At 38.7% G+C, this 24,450-nt stretch overlaps 1 protein-coding gene across 1 annotated transcript; it reads right to left on the bottom strand. All coding sequences in view use genetic code 11, as the record gives it.

The window, feature by feature from the left end:
• Positions 1-8,671: 8,671 nt before the first annotated feature.
• EGR_01203 (hypothetical protein) lies at positions 8,672-18,728 on the bottom strand (the record flags this gene model as incomplete). Its single annotated transcript, XM_024490452.1, has 2 exons — positions 8,672-8,976; positions 18,680-18,728. 2 exons carry the CDS (start codon positions 18,726-18,728, stop codon positions 8,672-8,674), a joined length of 354 nt encoding a protein of 117 aa, XP_024355271.1.
• Positions 18,729-24,450: the final 5,722 nt, after the last annotated feature.

Below are 24,450 nucleotides of genomic sequence, written 5' to 3'. Positions count from 1 at the left end.
AGGTCTTATAGTCAACAAGTAAGTCTCCCAATACAATGGCCACATGTCTGCTTTTCCCCTTCTTAGCCGAAATGCCACAAATATCACAACTGATATTCAGCAGTCATTTGTTTCATGGCTATGATCAGGTCAGTTGATTAGATTGACATCGGATCAAGGACTTTGGACAGCGTACTTGTTCATTCGGTTCGACGTCATCTTACACCCCCTGGGCCGAAGATCGTGCATGTCGTTGCACCCCAACACCACTCCTTGTTCAAATTAATGTGGAACGGACGAAAGCGGTTTTTCGCTTTGCTGCAACCTCAAAGTGGCCACACCATGGCCGAATTAATCGTTGAACATGGTAGTGGCATGTAAACGATACGTGACACAGGTAAGATGGAAAGTAGGCGGACCAAATTCTCTGCAACTTAGCACAGCAACACTTCGGCCTAAAGCTAAGTGACCGTGAAATCACGAGTTGACCAGAGAGTAGGTTCAGCTTTGCTTCTGCGGTTTCCTAGAAGTGAGCTCCTGGCACTTCTACCTCTGATTGCTTGTCTGTACTGCAGTCGAGGGTAATTCATGCATCTTTAGGGACAGGAGGCTTTTCGATTAACTCGATGTGAAAAATTAACACGATTGGGGTAGCAAAAAGGCACACAAGAAATTGTCATTCAAAAAGAGTGCTTTGTTGGCAATATGCCATCTGTTGATGTCTTTTACTTGAGATGTGAACTTCAGTGTGAAACAGAATGTAGAGGATGAAGAACTGACACCTTTCCAAACAAATAACCACCGATGAAGTGAATTTGTACAATACGAACCTTAACTTGGATGAGTACATGATAAGAAGATGCGGTCGCTTTTCGTCAAAATTCTGGTGATTGCTCGTTTTTATTATTCAAATGTTTTATTACTGCCATGATCACAGAAGCTGGCTTATAATTAGCAGGTTTATGTCAAATACTATTAAAAAGTATTATCACACCACTTGCCTTCTTACTTTTTCTCCATGCATCCATCAAAACAGAAAATGGATAGTGTACTATAGCATTGGTGTTTTTTGACTTGATTTTAAAAAGAGTAAACCAACCTCCCCAGATAAAGTGCCATCATCGTTGTGTTATCTAAAGATCATAAATCCAAAATACAGAGGACTTTTAATTGCTGTACATCAGTTTTTAGAAGTCTTCTTCCGATATTGTGAAATCTTTTAGTGGAACTGGGGGTCATTTCATTTGAGAAGGGCATATATTTTTTAAAGAACCCACATTTTGCCATGTAGCACTAAAAACTAACATGCCATGAATTCTCAAAATGTGTAAACTTTAATTCCTTGGTTTTTTGTTTAATCCTTGGTCTTAGTAATAATCACTGAGAGGCATTGGTGCTGTACTTTGTAAGGCGGTTAGGCCTCCGAGCCATACCAGTAGCCCCCAAGCCATTCCTTCGGTCGGCCAAAAATATATATTCTGCCTGACCATTTTGGCTTCTCTCGTATTCAGGGAAGTCTTAGGGTGCTACAAGATCATGTAAGGTAAGTGCCACAAGTTCTTCCCAGCAATAACCTGATTTGGTAATTCTCCGGTAACTGATCTATTTTTTTAGTTTAGCAGCAAAATTAAAGTGTAGATAATCAGCGATTGGACCGTTTTGTGATCGGACTGATCATTATGGTTAGTGCTGAAGTGCAGTAACTTTTGAACTTGGCAAAAATTTCTGACAGTGCAGACCAATTTTAGACCATCAATCAGCTACTTTTGCGGTGTGATGTTTACCAACGGAAATGGGCTCATGTGCAGGGTTCAGTTTACCTAATTTGTGCTTCTTCCCCTTGAAAATGTCTTGCTGCCCTTCACATACCTTAAAAGTGTCATTTACCTTATACTTTTGCTCCAAACCCCCGGTAAATGACACCTCTAACATAACGTTAACCCCGCTACCCTTCCAGATGTATTCCAAATCCTGGTTTTTCCAAATTGCAGACCTCGATGCGGCGAATTACTAACGTAGATGAAACATTAATAATAAAAAAGAAAACCTGCTTTTATATCGTGCATTTACTGCCCTGGTTAATGTACTCTTTTCCTTACTAGTGATACGAAACAAGATTTGTATTTGGCAAAATTTTGAAATCGACTGAAGCGATATCTTTATGATGCATTTAGACGGCTGAATCTCAGCAAAGTAGTAAATTTTGATGATGGCTTCATCCATAAAACGGCGAAAACACTGGTCAGAAATAATTGGTATTATAACCTCATACGTCAGCAATAAATATTTAATGAATTCCAAAAGTTGTTTCTGTTTGATTCTAACTGCTGAATCAAACTTTGATGCACCACTTTTGTTTGGCAGCCAAAAACTACCATTTCAGGGGAATTGATGAAGTGTTTAGACGTAAAGGTCTTTCCAGTGTTAGATCAGAACCACAAAATTTACTAAATCAGAATTTCAGAAAGCCAATTAAATTTCTCCCTTTACATCAAGAGCTCATGAAAAATATAACAAACATGCTTAAGTTGAACACGACGATTGGGTGTATTTTCTGATTGATCACATAATGAGGATAGTTAAACCCTTTGGAGCTATCTGGTATCTGCGCAGCGGAGGAAAAAGATTCCTTACCTATATTTCTGGTGCCTGGCCACTACACAATGCAGCTTAAACATTTTGAGATAAAGTGAAGTCAAAGGGCATAAGTAATAATAATTTTGAGCAGTCTTGGAACAAATACCTTTTAATCCTGACGCGAAAACATTATTTATAACAATTAGAATACAATTTTTTTGGTTTAGACGAGGTAATAAATAAATGTTATTGACTTTTAAAGAGGATGTGTAAATAACTCAGAGTAATGTCATTGTAATATAACGTAATGCTGTGTGTGTAACTCTTCCCTATGGTCTTGCAGGCATAGAAGGGTCCGCTGTGTAACAGGGCCTTTGGGCTCTGTTAACAGCTTCTAAAAGACTTAGAGAAAGAAGAAGAAGATTCGAAGACCCACCCCCACGGAACTGTGTTACATCCCATCCTTTGTTGCATGAAACTAGTTTTAGGTTAGTGTCCTTGATACTTGTGATGGATATACGAGATGACCAGCACATTTTACTTCCCCTAATACAAATCCCAAGCAGGGCGAAACTCCAGATCTAATGGGATGTCAAGCAGGATCAGTGAAGTTGCGATCAAGTATCCTTTCAGTTACACATAAATTTGATGAATGACGCGGTTAGTTCGTGAGATTTTTCGTCTTGCAGCCCCGATTACTTTGCAATGCCTGACTGGGGAGGGTAACCAAAGGGAGCAGTAGGGACGATGCTCAAAAGGCAAGAGGAGCTATGTAATATTTCAATCGTTTGTTTGATGCGCGGTTTTTGTCTTAATGGTCACTTGGGGCTCCATCCTTGTACTTCATCTAAGCTGAATGGTCTTCGGGTCATACCAGTAGGCCCGGGGTCTACAATTATATGAAGATTTTTATAAATGCATTCTGGGCCGAAAGACTTAAGGCAATATCTTGAAAAACAGGATATAATCAAGTCAAAATTCGAATAAGGAATTTTTTAATGGTTTAAAGCAAGTAAGATGACAGTTTATTAGAAACGCATCATTTTCATTTTATCACCTACATCCTAATGTAAATCGCTAAGAAGCAGCCGATACAGCCCTAACATACCACTGACATTGTAATACAAGGTTTCGTAGTTTCTTGTTTAACTTCCTCCACTTAAATGCCAAAATTATGAGGCTAGCAGCGATTTCTTACTAGAAGTTACTACTTAACCTCTAACTTGGTTAGGGAACTAACAATAGTACTCCCCTCAACGAAATTTCTACATAATTGTTCAAACCAATTTTAATCTTGGCGCTGTTATAGAAAGTGATTGAGGGGCGTATTTTTAAGTATTGCCTTAGTGTTGGCGTCATTAGTTAAATGCAGGAAGCATTAGCTTAGCTTTTTTCAGATTTTAGATGGTGTAAGTACAGACTAATTGTAAAGACCAGAGTTTCCTGAAGGTACTAGTTAAAACTTACAATTGGAAACTTAATGCGTCGACCCAGCAAAATTATTTCCTCAAATCCATTGGCCTCATTTTATTGCTCTTTCTCAACCTTGATCCAAAAATTTGTACTAAAATCTTAATCACTCTTGATTCCCATTACCTTAATTTTTGGCTTGTTTTAGCTGACTGAAACAATTTTCAACTCATCTGTGCTTATCCGAGTAAGTTTGGCGCGATTTTCGAAACCCACGTTGTTTAAATGAAGCCATTTGTACATTTATATCTGACCATAACACCAGGCTGAAAGTTTAATGGTAAATCAGCGAGTTGGGTATGTTTTGTAGCTCCCTTGAGCCTTTCCTGAAGTCAAAAGAATTCATAATACTGGGACCGAAAGTGTGTCACCGACGTAGAGAAGGACAGAGGGCAGGGCTACTAACATGACCCGGAGGCCTGGCCGTCGAGCGGAAGTACAATGACGGAGCCTCAAGTGCCCTCGCAATCAAAAATAAAGAATTATACAAATAACCAAAGTATTTTACTCTCTTGTGCGGTTTACTACTCCAAATCACGATCTCTCTACCATTTGAAGTTCTCTGCTCTTGTCTCCTGCAACTTCAAAGTTTAAATGTGGTAACAAGGCAAAATTCCTCAAGAAGTTGTTTGATTATTTGGATTTTAAGGCATAAAGTTCGTTTAGCATGGTCATAAATGTTATTCCTCTATCATGTTACTGTTTGAGCTGCAAATGAGTTAAAATAAATTCCGCTTTTTAAAAGCCAACTCGGGTTCAAAAGGCAACGGATCTCAAAGCTACCTTTTTAAATACTGTCTTTATCATGAGTGTATATGCTTCCTGCGCAAGAATTCAGTGATGGTTCCATAACAAAGCTGTAAATAGTATCAATTTAGTGGGCAAAACGTTGATTTTTGAATAAGAGATGCAAGTTCGCCTGAATACTCTATACTTACTCCGACTTAGATGCATCTTCTAACAGGTTGCAAAAAATTACTGTAATATAGAACGCTTCCACCAAAATTGGGTTTTATTGCATGAAAGCCCAGAAATCCAACAAACGGAATTTTTTGCTCAAGGGGATAATTTTACTGCGTAGTTAGAAAATGTTGCAAGGAACATTGGGCTGGGGAAGTAGCTCAAGCGTTAAACCACCGAGGAATTAGTGTGTGCTTAAACAATTGTAAGGATACTGTAGCACAAACATCTAAATGCGGAGAAGAGGTTGAACAAACTTTTAACAACAAAATGAAACACTTTTCTCATGTCACTTTCAACAATGATGGTAAAAATGGGAAATATAACTTGATAGAGTGAAAAGTAACCGAATTCAGGAAACTCATCGAAGGTATACAATTTCATCGAGTAAGGATAGCATCACATCTCACGGAGGAGCATTTGCCACCCAAATAAGGGTCTGTTCTATTTGTACTTTTTTCCAAATATATCTGAGTTTACTTCCTTTTCTAGGAGGAACGTACGCTTTCTTAATTCATCTTATTTTAAGACGTTTTCGAATGCAGACATTAGAGGTTTTCTGTCCATTTATGTTACATAACAATGGGCGCTCTGCTCAACTGTTCTATGCTTCACACTAATACAGGTTTTATAGTAGCATTCCTACTATATTTTTACTTACGTATAAAGAAAAGTTATAAGCCAGTATGGATTGACGTCAAACTATTGCGGGGTTAAATTTAGGCGATTTTCGTGTACGCAATTTGATGAAGTATTACCCCTCTGCTAATGGCATTATTTTTGCCGTATATTAATAGCACTTTTTTGGAATAATAATACAAGTTGTTTATCTCATGTTATATATTTATTGTGCATCTGTGGGTGTTTCTACAACTGAAATCAATTCCAGTGTGTCTTTTGTTTGGCATGCTGTCTTACCGCAAATTTAAAGTTGAATGAGTTATTTAGTTCTTCAATCAGACGTTCCATCGCTATGGTATTTCTTAGAGGAATGAATAGCTAATTAGGCTTTCTCGTTCAGCATAAGATTGCGATTAATTAAACCCTAGGGGGGAATATGGAGACATAAAACAAACGTCAGATCGGATTCAAAAGCTAATAAATAACTCGCCTGAACATCAAAATAGGTATTTTACGCAAAAATCGCGAATCTAGGTTTTTTGCTGAAAAAGGAGCAGCTGATAATGCCAGCCATATTAGTGCCATCCTTCCACAAGCTCAAACGGAAAGACCAGTTACACAACTGTAAATGAGGTGAAATCCAACAACAGCCAAGTTAAATAGATCTTTCGAGAAATTTGTTGCTAGGTTGTTAAAAATCCCAACACTTTAAGAAAAATGACTTCTAACCATTGTCCAAGTCACTGACTTCTTAAAAATTAGAAATAATAGAAAATCAAAAAAAATTATTTTATAATCTAATTTGGTTTTGCGGAATTCACTTTACATAAGATCAAATCTGACTTGAGTCTTATGCATGATTTTTCCTATCAATAACCAAGTAAGACATCATATATTTGTGCACTGGAAGTTATTTCAGCTTTGTCTCATGGCTTATAAAGGCCATATTATTGTTAGTCGAACTTGGTAGATATTCCACAGGCTTTTCAAAATGCCAAAAAATATGACAGAAATTTGCTTTGGGGTTCTAAAAATTATATTAATTTTTTGTCTTTTTCTTATAAGGAAATTTAGTTGCTGGAGTGGAATCTTCCGTTTTCCGGATTTTCCATAATCGCAGTTGATCATCCGATTTTGGCTTGAATGTCGATTCTCTAATCTTGATTAGTTTGTATTCTAATTAGAGCGTAGAACGCTTCTTACAAGCTATAAAACTTTATGCACGTGTTACTTCGTTTAGACAGTGCAAAATGCACAACCTTGCATATCATTTAGGATCCAATTCATAAAAGTCTAGATTTTAATCAGTTTGGAAAAAGTTGTGCGTTACAGCTTTGCAAGATAATAACTATTCCAGGATTTTTGAACTGTCGCTAAGTTAAATCGCGACAAATCACGCAAATCAGTGAGCTTTTCTTTCAACCCTATAGGGTAAAACTAGTAGAGATGGATCGGAAGAGATGAAAACGACATGGAGATCGCACTCATCCTATCAGCAAAAGATTATGCATTTCTTCTTAAATTTACTACTGCGACATACGCAAAGTATTGTTTTCTGTGACAACAACACTAAAAGGCCTTCTAATTTTATGTGTTCGACACTCAGGTTTAACGCGTGAAAATATGCTTTCTGTTTATTTTGTCGACCATCCCATCTGATTCAAGTACGTGATGGAGGACCTTTTGTTGACTAATAAACTACAGAAATTAACTCCCTTTTTTACGCTTAAAAGCACCATAACACGCCCAAAATATTAAACTTATTATTTGTGAATGGCTTCATTTCTACCGATTTTACAGAGCTGTTTTGTGGAACCTACACATCGTGGTGAGGCTGCCAAGTAAGCATAATGGGTAATTGTAGAGGAAACAAATCCGGTGTAGGTCTCTTTTATGGGCAGCATTGCTTGAAACTACTTAACAGGGTAATATGGAATAAAGTTTGGTAACATCGCCGAAAAATTGAAAATTATGATTGCCGGAAAACCTGCCATGCTGTTTCAAAGGACTTTTTAATGTCAAAGCAGGTAAACAATGGTACGCAGGGGTTGCAAGCAAGACACGCTGCTTTGGAAATGAGTCGAAAATGGTCAGAAAGCACAAAAACAATCACTTTTACTAGCTGTAGTAGCGTGTTTGAATATTTCTGAATTATTTAGCCCAATTTTGTTTATCCTTTCAAGTAACATAAACAGTTACTTTGAATCTGGCCCTCCATTAATGAAATAGTGGAATGAGAATTTCAAGGTATCATTGCAAAATATTTCTCTAAGTTTTGACTCTATTTGCACACGTTCAAAGTTTGGATAAAATATGATGGCGAAGTGTTTTGAACTCCTCTGAGAAATAATTATTTGTTCTTAAAATAGGGTTTCATAGAGTTTTCCTTTCATTGCACACCGAAGTTTCTTCACGAATCCTTAAAAACTTGCTGTCCGGTAAACTGAATAATCTATCTCTATCAATTAAAATATAAGCATAGTGTTTGAGTTTTGTAAAGCTTTTTTAGGTTTATTTTTATTTAGGCATGAAATGCAAGGTTTTATATAACCTTATCAAATCTTAGCAAAAGTGTAGTTTCAAATGATGCGGTTTTGCGTAACTTAAATGGGCAATTTCCTCGAGTTGGCATATTTTTGGCATTGCTAATTCAGTTCAGTTATCAGGATCATCGTAGAAATACATTGTGCAGGTATGCATACACGACTCTTTTCAAAATACTGGATTATCATGCATCTAATAGGAATATGGTCTTGAAGATAGATTATCATTCTATTTGAACTGACACCTATTCCAGTGCATTTCAAAGTTTCAGCCTGAGTAATTGGTTACCAGCAAAACATCAAGGAAAGCGAAGTAATGCTTGAAACGTTGTATTTGCTTCACACGCTTCTCAAAGTAACACAGACTTGATGTACATGTGTGTGTAGGGCAATGCATGAGTGGTAGTATGGAACAATATAAAGGTATCATGGTTATTTATTAGAGTCAAAGAGATTAGAGGTCACCCAGTAAATGCTTCTGTGAAGGTGGAAATTATCTTGAAGGAACCGAGGTCTCCAATTTAGCCTAGTCGGCTAGCCGTGAGAAAGCCCTTCTTTGAGGGCTGGTGAGATGGCATAAATCCCCGTCTTCCCAGACGTCCACTGTGTAGAAAGCCACGGCGGTCCAAGCGGTAGGGAAGGGCATTGTAGTAGTCTTCATCAAGCGAATTCTCACTTACGGGCAGATCTTCAAACCCCAGCTCCTCCTCCAAGGCATTGCGGTTTGCGTAGGCAGGCGTTTGAACCAGGAATAGCATAGCCGCTGTCGCGAAAAAGAGAAGGCCAGAGGGTGCCATCAGTAAGTAGATGAGTCCAAATGATGCGCCTGTATAAAAATTCGCAAATTTATGCTGTCATGGGGCACAAGCAAGCCAATGGGTAGCCGCGTCGGTGTGCGATGGGTCCTACCTCGCTATGTCCTCATTGCTGGTGCACGGTGCGCTTAAGTGGCAACAAATTAGATTCGATTATGAGGAACTCCGTAGGTTTTCCTTGAGTATTCATCTACGCATTGTTTATCTCAGTAGTTGCTTAATTGTTTTCTCGTATTAACCTTATGAAAGGTAACGATGTGGTGAACTTAATACCATTCGACAATATTTTTGTTCATGGTTATCCAACTTCATTGAAGCCAAAATAAAATAAAATACTAGATTAACTTAAGAGGAATCTATGCATTTATGACATTGAAATTGGGACACAAAGCCCTTTATCTACAAATTTGTTTTGTTCATTGCTTTCCATTTATTTTTTTTTTCATTTTAGAAGTAATGGGTTCAGTTATTAAGGAATTATTTGGTTCAAGATGATATTTGTCCAAAAGAATATTCATTTAGATTTGTTATCAAAATAAGTTCACCAGAGTTAGGAGGATCAGTGAAAGGCTATCACAGAATTCAATAAAATTAGAAAAGTTCTTCAAACGTTCTTCGTCTACTGATGACAAAAGTGCGTTAGTTGCTGCATAAGTGATCAGTTGACCTGATTAATTCCACATTCAAAGGTCACAGCTGAACTTCCACGATCAAATTAACATGTCCAATCCACATCGATTGCTTACTTTATTCCGTATTTTTGTTTATGCATTTACACAGTGGCGAAATCAATATGATGGCAACCACTTTGGTGTAAAGGTACAAACGGGCGCAATGTTCGGATTGCCAGTAGGTAGGGGGTTGAAATTAGGTCTTTTTTTAACTGGATGATTTTAGTGGATTCACGTATTTGTACTCCATCCAAAAAAGGTACTACAAATATTTTATTTCAACAATTATCCTAGCTTTATCAAATATCACTCTTCGAGGGGGGTATGAATACACATTTTTTATGGTTTGGAGAGTTGGGCGGCCGTTTTGGTTTCGGCCGGTGGATTACACTTGAAAGGCAGTCATAAATTTGAGGTCCATGTATGTAACATAATGCCAAACCGTACTTTTTGAATGTAGGTTTGATGTGAGTTGCTCTCTATATTGCTACTTATAATGGTATTTTATTTTCTCCCTACAAGAGATCATTCCCAAGATCAACAAGCTATTTCTCTGTAATATGCATTCCTATTCTCTAAATAAACTCAAAAAACATTCTGCGGAATGGTGACAAGAGTTGTGACACACAAAATTCGGTGAGAACCCAAAAAAATTATCAATTTATCCAAATTCCAAGTAGAATATCTTTTCGACCTATAATAACTACTCATGATGTTATCCATGACTGTGACATCTTCCTGAGAATAACAAGTAAACTTAGGTTTCTATAACTGTAAATCGGAGCAACTCGAACTACTACATCTCAATGCGTAAAATCTGTCAGTCAACCCCCAGGATCTTCGGTGGATTTTTAAATTATTTTATGCTTTAGGTAAAATACATGGGTGCCCAGTAAATAACAAAATTGTTGCATTGGTATTTATGGAAAATAATCCGTTTGCTACTAAAAAGGACTTCCTATCATACCAAAAGTTACCAGCTTGACTTTTAGCACTTGCACAGCAACTACTCGCTAGCATAAGTTATTAGTTCAATTTAACTTGAAGCCCTCGTGTGCCACTAGGCTACAGTTAGGCCTAATTTTATTCTCTGATAACTAATATCAGGGTTAGCAGGTGATATTTTAATTATTTTCTTAAACCTCGGTTTTGGTAATGGGCCATTCAGGGCTCCGCCACTGTAACCTTGCCTAACGTTCTGGCCTCCGGGCCATGCCAGCAGCACCCCGGGTCTTCCGTAGGTCAACATTACATATTCTGCCCGAGTATTATGTCTTCATTTATCTTCAGAGAAGTCACGGAGCGCTACAGTCTATCTCAATCATCAATCAGGGCAACGATTTACTTCCCACATGGAGAGAAATTGGTCCAAAATATTTCGTTCACAGATTAACTTCTCGTTCATTACTTGTAAAGCCGTGCGCATTTCCCAAATTACGTCGTTTTCACAAGGCGTAGAAATAAAACTTGCTTCCGTTTCTTATCACAATGATTCAATCGCATATTTAATGTGGTATCTAGAGGTTATCAACACTTGGCAAAAAATGCAAACTGGTCGTATTCCTAAATGGAACTGGAAATTTATGCAAGGCACGTCCAATCAAAGAGAGTAGCAAAGGGTGTTGTAACGTACCTTAATATTTAACCATTTATTGAGCAAGAATAAAAGTGACTGTCTGCATAAAAAATATGAAAGCAAAGATATGGCCTTGACTTCAATGCAGAATCGGTAGGACTTGATTGCAATAAACCTTACCGTCAGTGGCATTCTCACTCCGTAGCAAACTTTTGTAGCAAGAGTCGCCGGAAATTAGATCGTGACTGATTTTGGGCAGCACTATAAATTCATGTGCCTTCAAGTTCGAGTGTTTGCCATTTCACTGAAAACGTTCTTTTGATAGTGAACTTTCGAGGGCAATTGGTGCTCTAAACTAGGTTACTTAAAATTAAGGTAAACTTCTTGTTAAGGCACAGTCATAGGAAAGATGTCAGTCCATAGTAGCCCACTGAATTTCTCATTGGGTGGTAAATGGCTTTGCAATTTGACAATTCACTTTACTCAACCACCCGCATTCTAAAGAATACGCTAGTAAAGTAAATTTAAAAGATAACGTTTTTCCTGTCATTGAAATGACAGTGATAAAAGCCACTTATTCCTTCAAATCTGTTGGTATATTTATTCATAACTTAAAGAAACTTGTGTAATAGACTCGGTGTTTCCCCCTTTTACATCAGCTTTTATATTTTTGGAAAAAGCAAACGAGTTGGATGGGTACATGGCTTATTGGGTAGCGATAATTAAAAGGGTGCAAGTGTCACGGTTTAAGCTTGTTCGGGGTGCGATCCCTCCTCCCCCAATAGAGCTTCTCCACTGCTGGACATCGAGTTAAAAGATGCTGAGCTGCTTTATCTCAACCGGTCATCGACCAGAAAGGACAGACACTTTTCAGAGAGTTTTTCCATCCCTACCAAAATATGGACGAGGACATACTTTATGAGGTAGTAATTAACAAAAGATCACAGAGGTATTATGGTTTAAGCGTATTCTAGGTACGGTTCCTCATCAGGGATGGGGGGCCGATGACTTCCAATTTATCACGAGATTCGTATTTACTGACCGCCTTTTACCTCAAAGATACATTTAGGACACGTCTTACACTTTAGAGGTAAATAAGAGTTTCCAAAATAAAGTTTTTAAGAGGCCTTGTACTTATATCCTTTGAAAATGCCACTTTTTTGTAATTAGCATTGGATCCGAGATTTGGGCTAATTCGCATTAGTTTGCAATTTTCTGCAGAGATGACCTACTTATCCTGAATTCTAGGTAATCTCAAGGAGGCGTTAATGGGGCTCCAAGAAAATATTCCTTCAATAAAGAATACAGATTTTGGAATGACTCGTTGAATTGACCCCCTGTGACCTGTGAATGAATGCAAATGGCATGAGGCTCTCATTCGTAATACTCTCTGTAGGTTTTTCTTACTTGAAAGCCGAACATCATTAAAGGTCAAATGAATCCAACAGGAGCTTGATGGCTTGATGAACCCAGTTTAACTCGGTCCCAAGGCTGTGGAAGCGTTTCCTAAAGGTATGTAGTTCAGCGTATCCCTCCAGACTCATACAGTTTTCACACAATTTGATTCTCATAGTAAAAGGAAATGGTAATTCTTGACAAAAGAAAGTTCTTATTGCAAGCTAAGCAAATGAGTGTCACATTCATTAACGGATGGCGGCAAGTTCCCGTGACTACCAATTTTTTTCTTTATTGCTTTCATTTTAGAAAAGTTTTACCATACGCCCCTGGTTATTTCCTGTCTGACTTGTGGTGAGAAACACCTTTTTATTTCAACGTTTGTTAGGCCAGCGAACTTACCATTGGTCATCCCAAAATGATCCACTCACTGTCCATCCCACACCTCTAAGGTACCACCTCATCCCCGGAGGACTATGCATGCCTTGCCTGTAGTGCAGTACAAGCGCAATTGTTCCCTCAAAATTCTCCACTTACTGTAGCTAAAAAAATATGACTAAAATCTAACTGATACAACTTGAACTTGTGAAAGAAAAAAGTCTACTTTAGGAACAGGAGAAAGCCCTGTTTTTACAGGGGAATCCAAGACCTCAGACTGCATAGCTTACTCGTGCGGGGTTCTGTACCTTGGCATGGGAGGTTGAAGGGAGGGAGATGCTGCCTCATTCTATCCTACCATGTCCTTCGTATTCCTCTTGTTACATTCCTTCAGGTGATGATAATTAGCCTATTCTTGGCATTAGGCAATCGCGTATAGAATAGACAGAAAATTTAAAATAGGAGGCAAACGGAGGTGGTCATAACCAGAAATTTTGCTCCTAGAATCAAGCCATTTTATAAAAATGAAATTTAAAAGCCTGTTTCTTGTTGAAAAAGGATGGAAAATTTGAGCACTTAAAATGCCTTTATCATTAATTTTATCTTTATGACACGGAAGCTACATGTTGACAACGACACATACGCTTGATGTCAGCTTGAAGAATGCCCGTGAGTTAAGATACAAATCACTACAGCAAACGCTACAGAAGCCTGTAATGATTCTTGTAGTGGTTAAGTTAATGCTCAATTTTGGCAGCTTGGTGTTAGATAGGTAGGTGATTCATAAAATCACTTAACAATGGTGGATTATCAGTGTAGTCGGTAACTGAGTTGCGGTAGAAAATACTTCGACTACGCATTTTAGCCTAATGGAAGCTTGCTTTACTTTAAGGTGTTTCAAAATGGGCAAACTATCCTGATGATATACTTCCACAAGGAAAAACAAAATGTGGATTCACAGCGCGGTTACCAACCCTTAAAGTGTGTATTTCCAATATTGTGTCCAAGCCGTTAAATTTTGGACAAAGGAAGATTCAATTAAAGTACTTCCACCGGCTGGTCTTTAGATGAGAATAAATTTCGTTGAGTTTTTGGGGTGAATGATGACTGTTGTTTGCCTTATCGTGAAGCTAATGACAGCTACATGAACAGCTATTTTCGCCAAAAAAGGACGGTTTAAAGGCGTCAGAAGTGGAGAGAGGCACGACAAAATAATTTTTCCCAGATGGCAACCTATATTGCTTCTGTCATTTTTGGACCATCTGTCAGCGGAACGCAAAAGTAAGCCTCAGGGGAAAGGACTCGGAGCTCCCATCTTTTGCAGTCAGAGGATAAAGTAAATTCAGATCATCCTCTTAAATAAACGGATTGCACTGATTGAGGAGATCATGCTCTGTTCTCGGTTTTAAGGACAGTGAAGGCAATTTCGAGCAAAAGGCAATGCAAAACACTTCACAACTATAATAGTATTTGTCTCATAGAAACTAAGAAATTTACTCAAATTTAAGCTTTTATTTACCTAAGTAAATCCATTAGCATAACAAGCTAATGGTTCCCCTTTCGAGTGACCATAATTTTTAACCCAAAGGTATTGACAATGCGATATTTTATTTTGCCCGAGGGTAGTGGGATCAACACTTGTTAATAGGCTAGTAAAAGCGACTACTTACGGAAAACAACCGGATTATCTATACAGGGGTTTGTTGGATTGAATTTAAATGAGCTTACGGGAGCTAATTTTATATCTAACAATCGTGATACCCAGTTGAAAGTCAGCCATACTTTTTCATTCACTATAAAATAAATTTAAGACTTTTTACTTTTAAATATGTGTAATAACTTTGTTTCAGAGTAGAATAATTGATACAGTAGCTTGTCAAATGATATTAATCGCTTAGTAGAAGAGCAAGGCAAATAAGTAGCCTGAGCTATCCGACCTCGAGGGCAAGTCGTTCTCCTCAGGTTGCACTTTCGCCCTGTTGACATTGCCTTCTAACCACGCCTTTGGCTTCCTGGTCCTTTTCCTAATATGCTAATACTTCTTCCCCGCAAAGCTCTGCCTTATCGTGCCTTTAGGGTGGATTCGGGGTGGCACCGGTACTTATTGTATCTAAATTATACCGAGACTCACCAGTTAAAAGACGTACTTTTACCTAAGATGCATCCGTATGCAGCAAAATAGTCCTTTTATCTTTTTCCGTTTCAAATTCATGATTGTGACGCAGAACTTATAATCCCTGTGTACTGTGCATACAGGCGTAGTCACCACAATGAAGCTGTTTTCGTCAAAGCACAGGCTAAAGTATTCAAGCGTTTGAATGGTAGAAGAAGGAACGTCTTTAATCTCTTGCCGTGTTCAGTGAATGCGGTTATTTAAACTTGCTAACCATGTATCATAGGATAGCATAAAGCTGTTTCTGAAACTCAACTATAATTATTTTTTAAGGTCCTAGTGGAAGAACCCATCCAAATCAGTTCTTTTTTGGCTTTCTTACTGCTTGACACTCCCAAAATTCGTAAGTTTAGCATCTGAAGTGTAGCTAACCAATGGAATTAAGATTTTCACTCCTTTTTTAATTGACGTTCATTTTAGCCTGGTTTTCATTCCCTGTCCTATCTTGATACCATTACCTAGAGTGTTGGTTGTCAGATAAATTGAGTCGCCGAATAACCGTTGCTGCTGACATTATTGTTAGTCCGTAGAATTGGCTCCCTCACCTGTCTGCAATTTGTTTGTCTTTGCATAATTACCGTAACAGTAAAGATAGATGTGGTTTGCCACCTACCGATACCAAGTTTTGTCTGTGGCGTGTACTTAACCTAGTAAGATTAAGTTACCGCTCTGAACCAGAAGGTCTCAGAACTAAAAATAGGCTCTTAAACCCAACTTCTTGACCACGATCAAAAAATTCGAAAAGTGGTACGTATTTTAAGCTTTAAAGCACTCAATTTATAAATAGTATAGCAGCTAAAATTTCTGGATGATATTCCACCACCTGCCTGACAATTGCCACTCAGCCTGACTTCGGTCAGATGTACCGGTTGGTGATTGATAACGTTTGCCCCACTACACGCATCTAATGTACACATATTGCTTTTAGAAATTTCAAACACCGATCGGAAATATCAAAAGAAGGCAGCTTGTGGTTTTCAGGAAACGTGAGATCATTTGGTGGACTCATTTGGGGATAGCATAAAGAGGCGGTGCCTTCTAAAGGAATTATTTTTGAATACATTCACCTCTCTCACCGAAATTTTTACTGTCTCTATATGTGTGCAGTCAGTTTTCTGTGCGGAGTTGCTAAATGGCTCGTTTGCCAAGAAAAAAACGAAAACGAATATAGATGGGAAGGATTCGATGTGGTTGCTTTTAGCAACAACCGAATCCTCATCGCCTGTAGTGAAATGCCGAAGGAGATAAATGCTTGAGGAGCTAAGGTACCATGGCAATTAAGGGTGCGACCATCGCGAACTGTTGCGCTTTTATGACTACCATGAATAAGTATTCCTTTTGTCTTAAAAGGTAGCATTCTAATGTCGTTGTGCCCAATTTTGCGTATTTTGAAGGGCGAAAGAAACGGTGAAGACACCTTGCAACACTGAATTCTAGCATTCAAATCTAAAGTAAAGCGTTATCTTTACCATCATCATGAAAGCGTATATTTGGCGCCTACTTATCCATAAAGCCTTAAAATTACTGCACCAAAGCATAAGAAATGACGATCTCCTATTCAAAGCAATACTAGATTACCGTTAAAGTTGATGCTATTTGAGCAAAGAATTGCCTTATAGTTTCATTTATCCATAACCTAATAGATTGTCTCCTCCACCTTTGCCTTCATGCCCCTAACCGCTCAGCCACGCTATCAAAAGCAGGAGTTAAGCAAACAGTTAAAGTGTTAAATGTCTCCTCCTTTTTTAATCGTCGTCCCCGGCAATTCCCTTGGTCAATTCTTTGTGTCGACCATCATAGAGTAATTAATGCTGAAAGAAAAGTACTTACAAACCATCCGCTGCAGTCATCGGTTTTACGTGCAACTGAGAGGGTATCTGACTGCGACGTCAATGACCGATCTTCATAGTTCTACCGGGTCTGGAGGTGCATCCTGGGGAGGGGGATCTAGGGTTACGAGGGAATGTACTGGCAGTCACGTATGTCCATTGTTGGGAGTAGGAACACTGACCTAAAAGCGGAGTCACATCACCAAAGAGCGTTTGATATGGCTGTGTGAAGAAAAAGTCTCGCTTATTCGTCCCTGACAATTTTTCTCACTTCTGAGCTGCCCAGCAATATTTATCTATCTGAATTCTATCAAGGTACCAGAGAATTGGAAGAGATATTCCGTGTTCGTTTAAATGACACCTACATACAGGTGCTGTAGACAGCTATGCAAAGGGATATTTTTGATGGTTCACAGCTTGTATCGCTTTGGGTATTAACAGCATTTCTGCAGAGGACGGTGTTGGGGTGGTCATTAGGTGTAGATGATATTTTCAACCCTTCTGTTGGTTGTCAACAGATTTTCCCATCCACAGTATGTGTACTTTCTCCGTCATGATAGATTTTAAATTTTGTAATAGAAATCAAGATAGCTGTCCTTTAGGATAGGGTTTCCTTTGCGTTGCCACCAATATAATAGGCTCGGTGTGCCTCTCTTCCACCCAAACGTTCACGCACTTAGGCCCTCGGTTATGTTGCCAAAATCAGGAGTTAAGCCACTAAAGCATTAAAAACCAGGAAAAATTTTAACAAAATATCAGACAACCCTTGAGACCTCCTTTTAATTTCACAAACTTGTATATGAGCACGTATTGGCAGGAGCTTTGCGTTCTACCACGAGAAATTGCTGAGCCCTACTAATTAAGTGATTCTGTTTAGGGAAGACACGGGAGAATAGATTGAGTGATGTACACAAGAGGAAATTAAATCATGCAAGAACTCCCAAAGCTCCTGCTTGTAACAAACAAATCCTTAGTATTGCACTATAAGAATGTCAATTTGTTATTAGTACCAAGAGGTTAGGAATAATGCACCACTTTAAAACTGATTTTAACCGACCAAAGCATGCTTTTATAAATCTAATTGATGTGCATATTTTTAATTAATAATATGTGCAACCAGGAGAAAAGAGAATGAGGACTACAAGATACCTGATTAGAGAGGTAAATCGGCGTAACTACAAGAAACTGTCAATTATTAGGTTGTATAATTTCCATGGTTTAGGTCATTTAAGCAGCTGTTACCCCTAGATAACCTAACTTTGCCGGTTTGCCGTTGGTGAACATGTTTAACTTTCTGTGAGGCAATGGCTTCTTCCAAATGTATACGCCTTTGGATATTTACACAACATAAATGACCCAAGTTTATTGTCAACAAGCTCGTTTCCCAACACACCTTTACGTCTATTTTTGTCGTTTTTGAGTTTGAAAAATCACAAATATCAGAATTGGCTTTTAACAGTTGCCTGTTTTATAGCGTAGATAATGCCATTTTTTGGGTAGACATCGAACAAAAGCTTTGGACAGTGCACTTATCTCTCCACCCGGACATCACCTTAAACCTAAGTAGAAGATATTGCGTGTCGTGGTGTCCTAACACCACTCATAATTAAACTTAATCCAGAACGAAAGAAAGCGATTCTACCATTGACTTCAACCCTGAAGTGATTATGAGGATGAGAAAACAGTCCAAACCGTGGCCAAGCCGGTCATCGAACACAGTGGTGGCTTGTAAACGATGCATAATATAAGTTAGAGGAGTAGGTCGATGCAACTCGCTGCAACTCGGCACAGCAACGCCTCACCTTCAAGCCATGCGACTATGAAACCATTAGTCGACTAGCTACCAGGTCCAACTTGGCTTCTACGATTGCCTAGAAGTGAGCTTTTGGCATTGCCGCCTCCGATTGCAGGTCTGTACAGAGGACAAGGGTGTCTTACGTATCCCCTAGGAGAGGAGTAATTTAGATCAACACCAAGTAGGCGATTCACGCGATCTGAGTACTTAAGGAATTGCTATTCAAGGAGAGTGTTTTAGCGGCAATGTGCCATCTCTTGATGCATTTCATTTGGAATGTGGACTGGAGTGTGATAGGGAATGTGGGGGATTGAGATTTGTCACCTTAGCAAATACGTAAACACCAACGGAGTGGATTCGTGTAGGGGAGACACCTACCAAGAACCTTGACTTGAAGGAGAGAAACCAGTTTTTAGAAGTTTTTAGTGACTGACGGCTGTACGCATAAGATCACTTTCCTCATCGAAATCTTGATATTTTATCTACGAATTTGCTCATTTTTGTCACTAAACTGCTTCGTTGGGATTTTGATTATGGGTTACAGTTTCCCTTTATCAGATATCACTTAGAAGTTTGATTAACTTACCTTAGAATTATAGCTGCCGGGACTAATAATAGGCTATTCGCTATAGCTGTCTAAGCCATCGGGTTATAAGGCAATCAAAATGTCGGCTCAAAGTAGCGGATATCTGAATTCATCTCCTCTTTTAAAATATGTTCCATCCTAAAAACACTACTCTGATGTTGCACTAGAGTTCCCTATTTATAATTACGTCTGAAATTGTCTCCCATTTATATGACTTGATTTGCATACTAAACACATTTATTCACTGAGGAGGTAATAAAACAACTGGTTAAGTTTATTAAAAAATTACGTCTAGAACTGTAACTAACAAATATATTTAGCCAACAGTTAGGATGGAGAAATGGACTTTAAAAGCACGGCTCAAACACCAGTTCTCAGCTTCGCAGCTAGTTGTGTCGTCTGTCAGTGTCCACTAGTTTTCCACTCCAGGCAGAAGATTACCGATCTCAGTGTTCATTGGCTGCTTTTAGACCATGAGCTCGAATTCTTAAAAGTCCAAATAGACGTGTTTTGTTTTTATTTGCATCTCAATTAAGTATTACGATAGGCACATATTGTAGTTGTTGCTTGTACTGATTTTGTACTCATTCTAAACAAGTAATAAGTAAGCTAAGTGACTTGATTTCAAAACAAGAAAAACGCGTAAAGAGATGAGGTATGATTTGGGTGCATATACAGGCTGTAAATTAAATCGCCAGTAAATGTTAGTACAATTCTATTTAAAAATAAATTTCACTGTGTTTCTTAGTCCTTTGTAGGGGCCCAAGTTCGGTGTGCAGTGCACTGAGACTTCTCTAAGGACCAAAGAAAACACAGTAATCAGAAAGAATATGCAACTGGGATGGCCTAGAGGCCACGCCACCCAGCTGACTTACAATGGCGAAGCTCCTAATGTCCCGATATTTAAGCAGTGCATTAAACAAACAATTAACGGTGCTTTTTTCGTCACAGTGCTTTCAGTATCTCCAAGATCAATCTACATCTAGGCCCATATCATTAATCTTGTTTAGCCTAATCACAGATTTCTTGCTTGTATTTAACAATAGAACTGCACTTTTGAGTTTTAAGTGAACACTGTCCTAAATTTGGAAAAAGGAACTCACTTATAAAATTATAAAACTTCGTTTGTTTGAATGAAGCTAGAGTGTTTGGAAGGTCATGAAAATAAGACGAGAACATAAGGTGTAGAGACTAAAGAACCCACTTAGTTGAATCACGCCAAACCAAATAGCGAATTGTTCTATAAGTCCTTTTACTTTTAAGCATCCTCCTTGACGACTTCAGTAATGACTCCGATATCATGGCCACAAAGAATTTCTTGGTGAACTAGAATTAAAAGTGAAGCAGTCCAACTTCATTAATGGGTAGTATATGCCGCGGTTTTGCTACGTGAACTGTGTGGGGGAAGAATCTATTCAAGAAAGTGAGTTGAGTGCTGCAAGGTATTTCACAACGAAGAGATTGATTTTTGGAGAGAAACTTCCCGAAAGGAGCCTGATGAAGAGGAGTGCCATGTTCCCTTACCATGATGTAAATCGGTGATTCCAGAGACCTATAACAAACTCTCCTCTAACTTTGAATTTATTTGTTAGTCCATGATCTCATTACAAGAGTGGTGAATGTGTGAAGCTCGTAACCCATGACTTCACAGAAGCAGACGCCATCCTAACCCTACTGTGAAGAATTTTGCAGATCAAACTAATCATAACAGATACCTTCAACCTGTAGCATTTCGACTTGGTGCACTTACTGCTCTGCGTATACTCTGAAGGCATATCGCTTTGGTGGAATAGCTTCTTATCAGTGTACAGAAGGGTTGAGAGGCTGTAGTCATCGTCTTTCAACCATACTACCAAAGCGGATGTATGAACCCCGGAGACCAAAAGGCCTGCGTAGCTAAATATGCAATTGCACAAGCATTTGTTCACAACAGTCAGCAGAACTCAAGACTAAATTTTAAGCCATGATTATTTGCGATGAATAATAATTAAAGCTCATAATTTATTTGGTCAAAGAAAAATAAGTAAACTGCGACGGTAAGAGTCATAGGGGCCAGTTGTCTTTTGAAACCTGCATAATTGTATCGACAATGTGGTAAACCAAAGGACGGATCTTGTCCAAGATGCCTTGCATAGTTCCCGTATTTATTGCCACATATGTTTCATTAGATCTACCCTTAATGTTGTGTTGGTCTCAGATAAACTGAGACCTTCCTAATTTATAGCATTTTTCCAAAACATTTTCACATTGAGAATAAAGCAAAATGAACGACTCTAATAAGCGCAAATTTTAGTGTTCCTTCACTCGCGTGTGAGAATATATGAATTCTCATTTTTCACTTTCGGAAATCGAGATGCTAGTGATTTTGTCCTCTAAGGGAACAAAAAATTGATCCAACATGAGCCCGACTTTATAAACACAGGCGTGAATAACGTGTTTACACAGGGTACAGACCGACTATAAGGAAGAGATGGCCTAGTCTGCGAGGCGCCAGTACGGAGTAGAGAACTGTAGTGGAAGTAAACTTCTCCAGATGGTGGCAAACTTTGCACCATCTGCCGTCCGAATACAGAAGCGAACTTACAAAAACACTTCTCCTTCAACTCAGTGCTTAAGCAGTAAGCACATTCTAACAGGCGAATGTTTTACTCGTCTCAGTTGGGAGCACAGTATATTACTTACTATGGCAAATGGTAAGTAATACTTCAAAATTATTTCGTCTCTTGTTAAACAATGAAGTTAGACGACAAATTGCAAGTAAAGTAGTTGAGGAGTCCGGTCATAGAATTAAAGAGGAATATAAGAAATTAATTGGATTCACTGACATTTAGAACATTGACGCAGTGAGAAAGGATTCAATCATCCAAAGAAAGGAATACGAATTTTGATTAAAAAAAAAACAAATATATTGGCTAATTATGGCAAAACACCAGTGTGTGCACTTGATTGGGGGTACTCCTTATTGTTCCTGAGACGGATTATGCGTGGTAAAAAAATGAAGGCTAGATATCTTATTCTTTTTGCTATTTTCTATGCATTTTTTAAAGGGATTAAACGCATCAACTTCTTTTTAAATCACACCGAAGTACAGACTGGAAATTTGGTAAGTCAAAAACGTAGTGATGCATCACTTACAGGTGGCGGGCCTCCGGAGGGATAAGCACTCATTTGGTATGGTTAGAAATTTTTAGCGTAAACGAAGGCATAACTTTTTATTTGGTGATATATTCGATTAATTCTTCATTTGGTTTTGTAAGCACTGAAGACTCCGCTTCTGTAATTCCACTGGGCAGTATGGCCGCCATGCCTTGTCACTAGCCCCTCAGCCCTTCTCAACTTCAGCAATACCTAGTCTACCCAAGTATTATGTATTCTTTCGTCTTCAAGGTAGTCTCGGAGTGCTACATTAGTGGCAGTGGGAAGCAAACCCGATAGTGAAGGACATTCACCCTAATTTCCATTAAGGAATCCTAAACATTAACGTGACGGAAAAGGGGCTCATACTGCAGATGGGGGAATCTTTAATCACCCCTAACGGAAGGGTTGAAAATGACCCCTACCTTCGGCTAATACCCCAAATCCGTGTTCTGTAGGAATGCCATTAACAACTGAGGCAACACTAGACTTGAAAAAATTTAAAAATTTCCTTACAAAGCTGCCTAGCGTGCTTGTATAATGATCTCAATACAGTGAACACGCGTTACCTCGTCTTCCTCATCATTACTAGCTAGGCAGAACCCAGATAGTAGTACAACTGGTCGGCGGTAAAGTGAGAACAAAGTGTTAAGAGGGAATAAACATGAAACATTATTCTTAAGCAGGTATTTTAAAATCTGTCTCTTATCAAATGACTGCCTTTAGGCTAGCGTTCTTACAACTTGTGGTGGACATACGAGATAGCCGCACCACCCGCCTCCCCTCGTTACAGTTCCCAAGCAGGACTGCTATTCAAATCTAGTAGATTTGACGAATAGAATTAGCGACATTGCAGTCAAGTATTTTCTGAGTTGAACGCATATTTGATGGCTAACGCGGTTCGTCCATGGGTGTTTTTCCTTAGAGCACCGAATATATTATGGTGGCCAACAGGAGAGTTTGACCTGGGTAGTCGTTAATAACGACACTGAAAAAGGAGGGGAAGGGGATATGTAATATCTTGGTCATTTGTTTAATTCGTCGTTTCTGTTTCGCGGGCACTTAAAGCCCCCCTATTCCTTCCGTACGTTGGCAATACATACTCGACCTCAGTAATGCGTCTTTTTTCACCCTCAGGGAAGTCTCAAAGCCCTTATGGTTGCTTTGTATATGGAGTTGCTTTGAAATGAGTTAATTGCTTTATTCTTATTAGCCAAATAAAGTAGATCTGATACCGAAAGTCATTATTAGGCACTTGTTTTAAGTCAAAAGCCTTAAGTGCTACTCCAGTATATCCACTTCCACATACTCAAATTGGGACTTTGTGCTATTATGTCATCACCTTTTGACCTGATTTGCGAATTTTACTGGAAATACTATATTTGGAAATTAAATAAATTTATTACTTAGTAATGTGTTCAGTCTCTGCGCGTGCCTGACACTGAGATGGAAGTGAATTCCCTCAAGGTAGGAATACGTGGTTGCCAACTTTAAGAAAAGGAAAATAGATTCCGATTAAGAATTTCAGTTAGTTTTATTTAATTCTCTGCGATTAGTGAGTTTTGTTGACGATAGTGAAGTGTAGTGGATTTTGATGACTGCTAACTTTTAAGCAAAGGCGACGTAAGTACACACCTTTGGCTAATGAAAAGTTCCCCCTTGTCAACTCCGTATGCGAATGGCACTACCTTCTTACTGGTTTCTTAATTACACTCAACACAGTCAATGCTGCCACACATCATGATTACCCTATAAAACTTGAATTAATGTTTGGAATCCATCTGTCACTTGGCTCCCTCAGCAGTGGCACAGAGACCCGCTTCCACAAATCCCCTCCCCCCCACGTTATTCTCGTAAGCTAACTGGAAATGGCATAATTAGTCTTCCTGAATTGAAGCTAAATTTGCTCAAACGTCCTTTAACTTCTTCAACCGTAGATGCCTTCAC

This window comes from Echinococcus granulosus, assembly GCF_000524195.1.
Source record: "Echinococcus granulosus chromosome Unknown EG_S00004, whole genome shotgun sequence".
Classification (NCBI taxonomy): domain Eukaryota; kingdom Metazoa; phylum Platyhelminthes; class Cestoda; order Cyclophyllidea; family Taeniidae; genus Echinococcus; species Echinococcus granulosus.
Note: the sequence above shows the minus strand (reverse complement) of the source record. Positions and strands in the feature narration are given on the sequence as shown.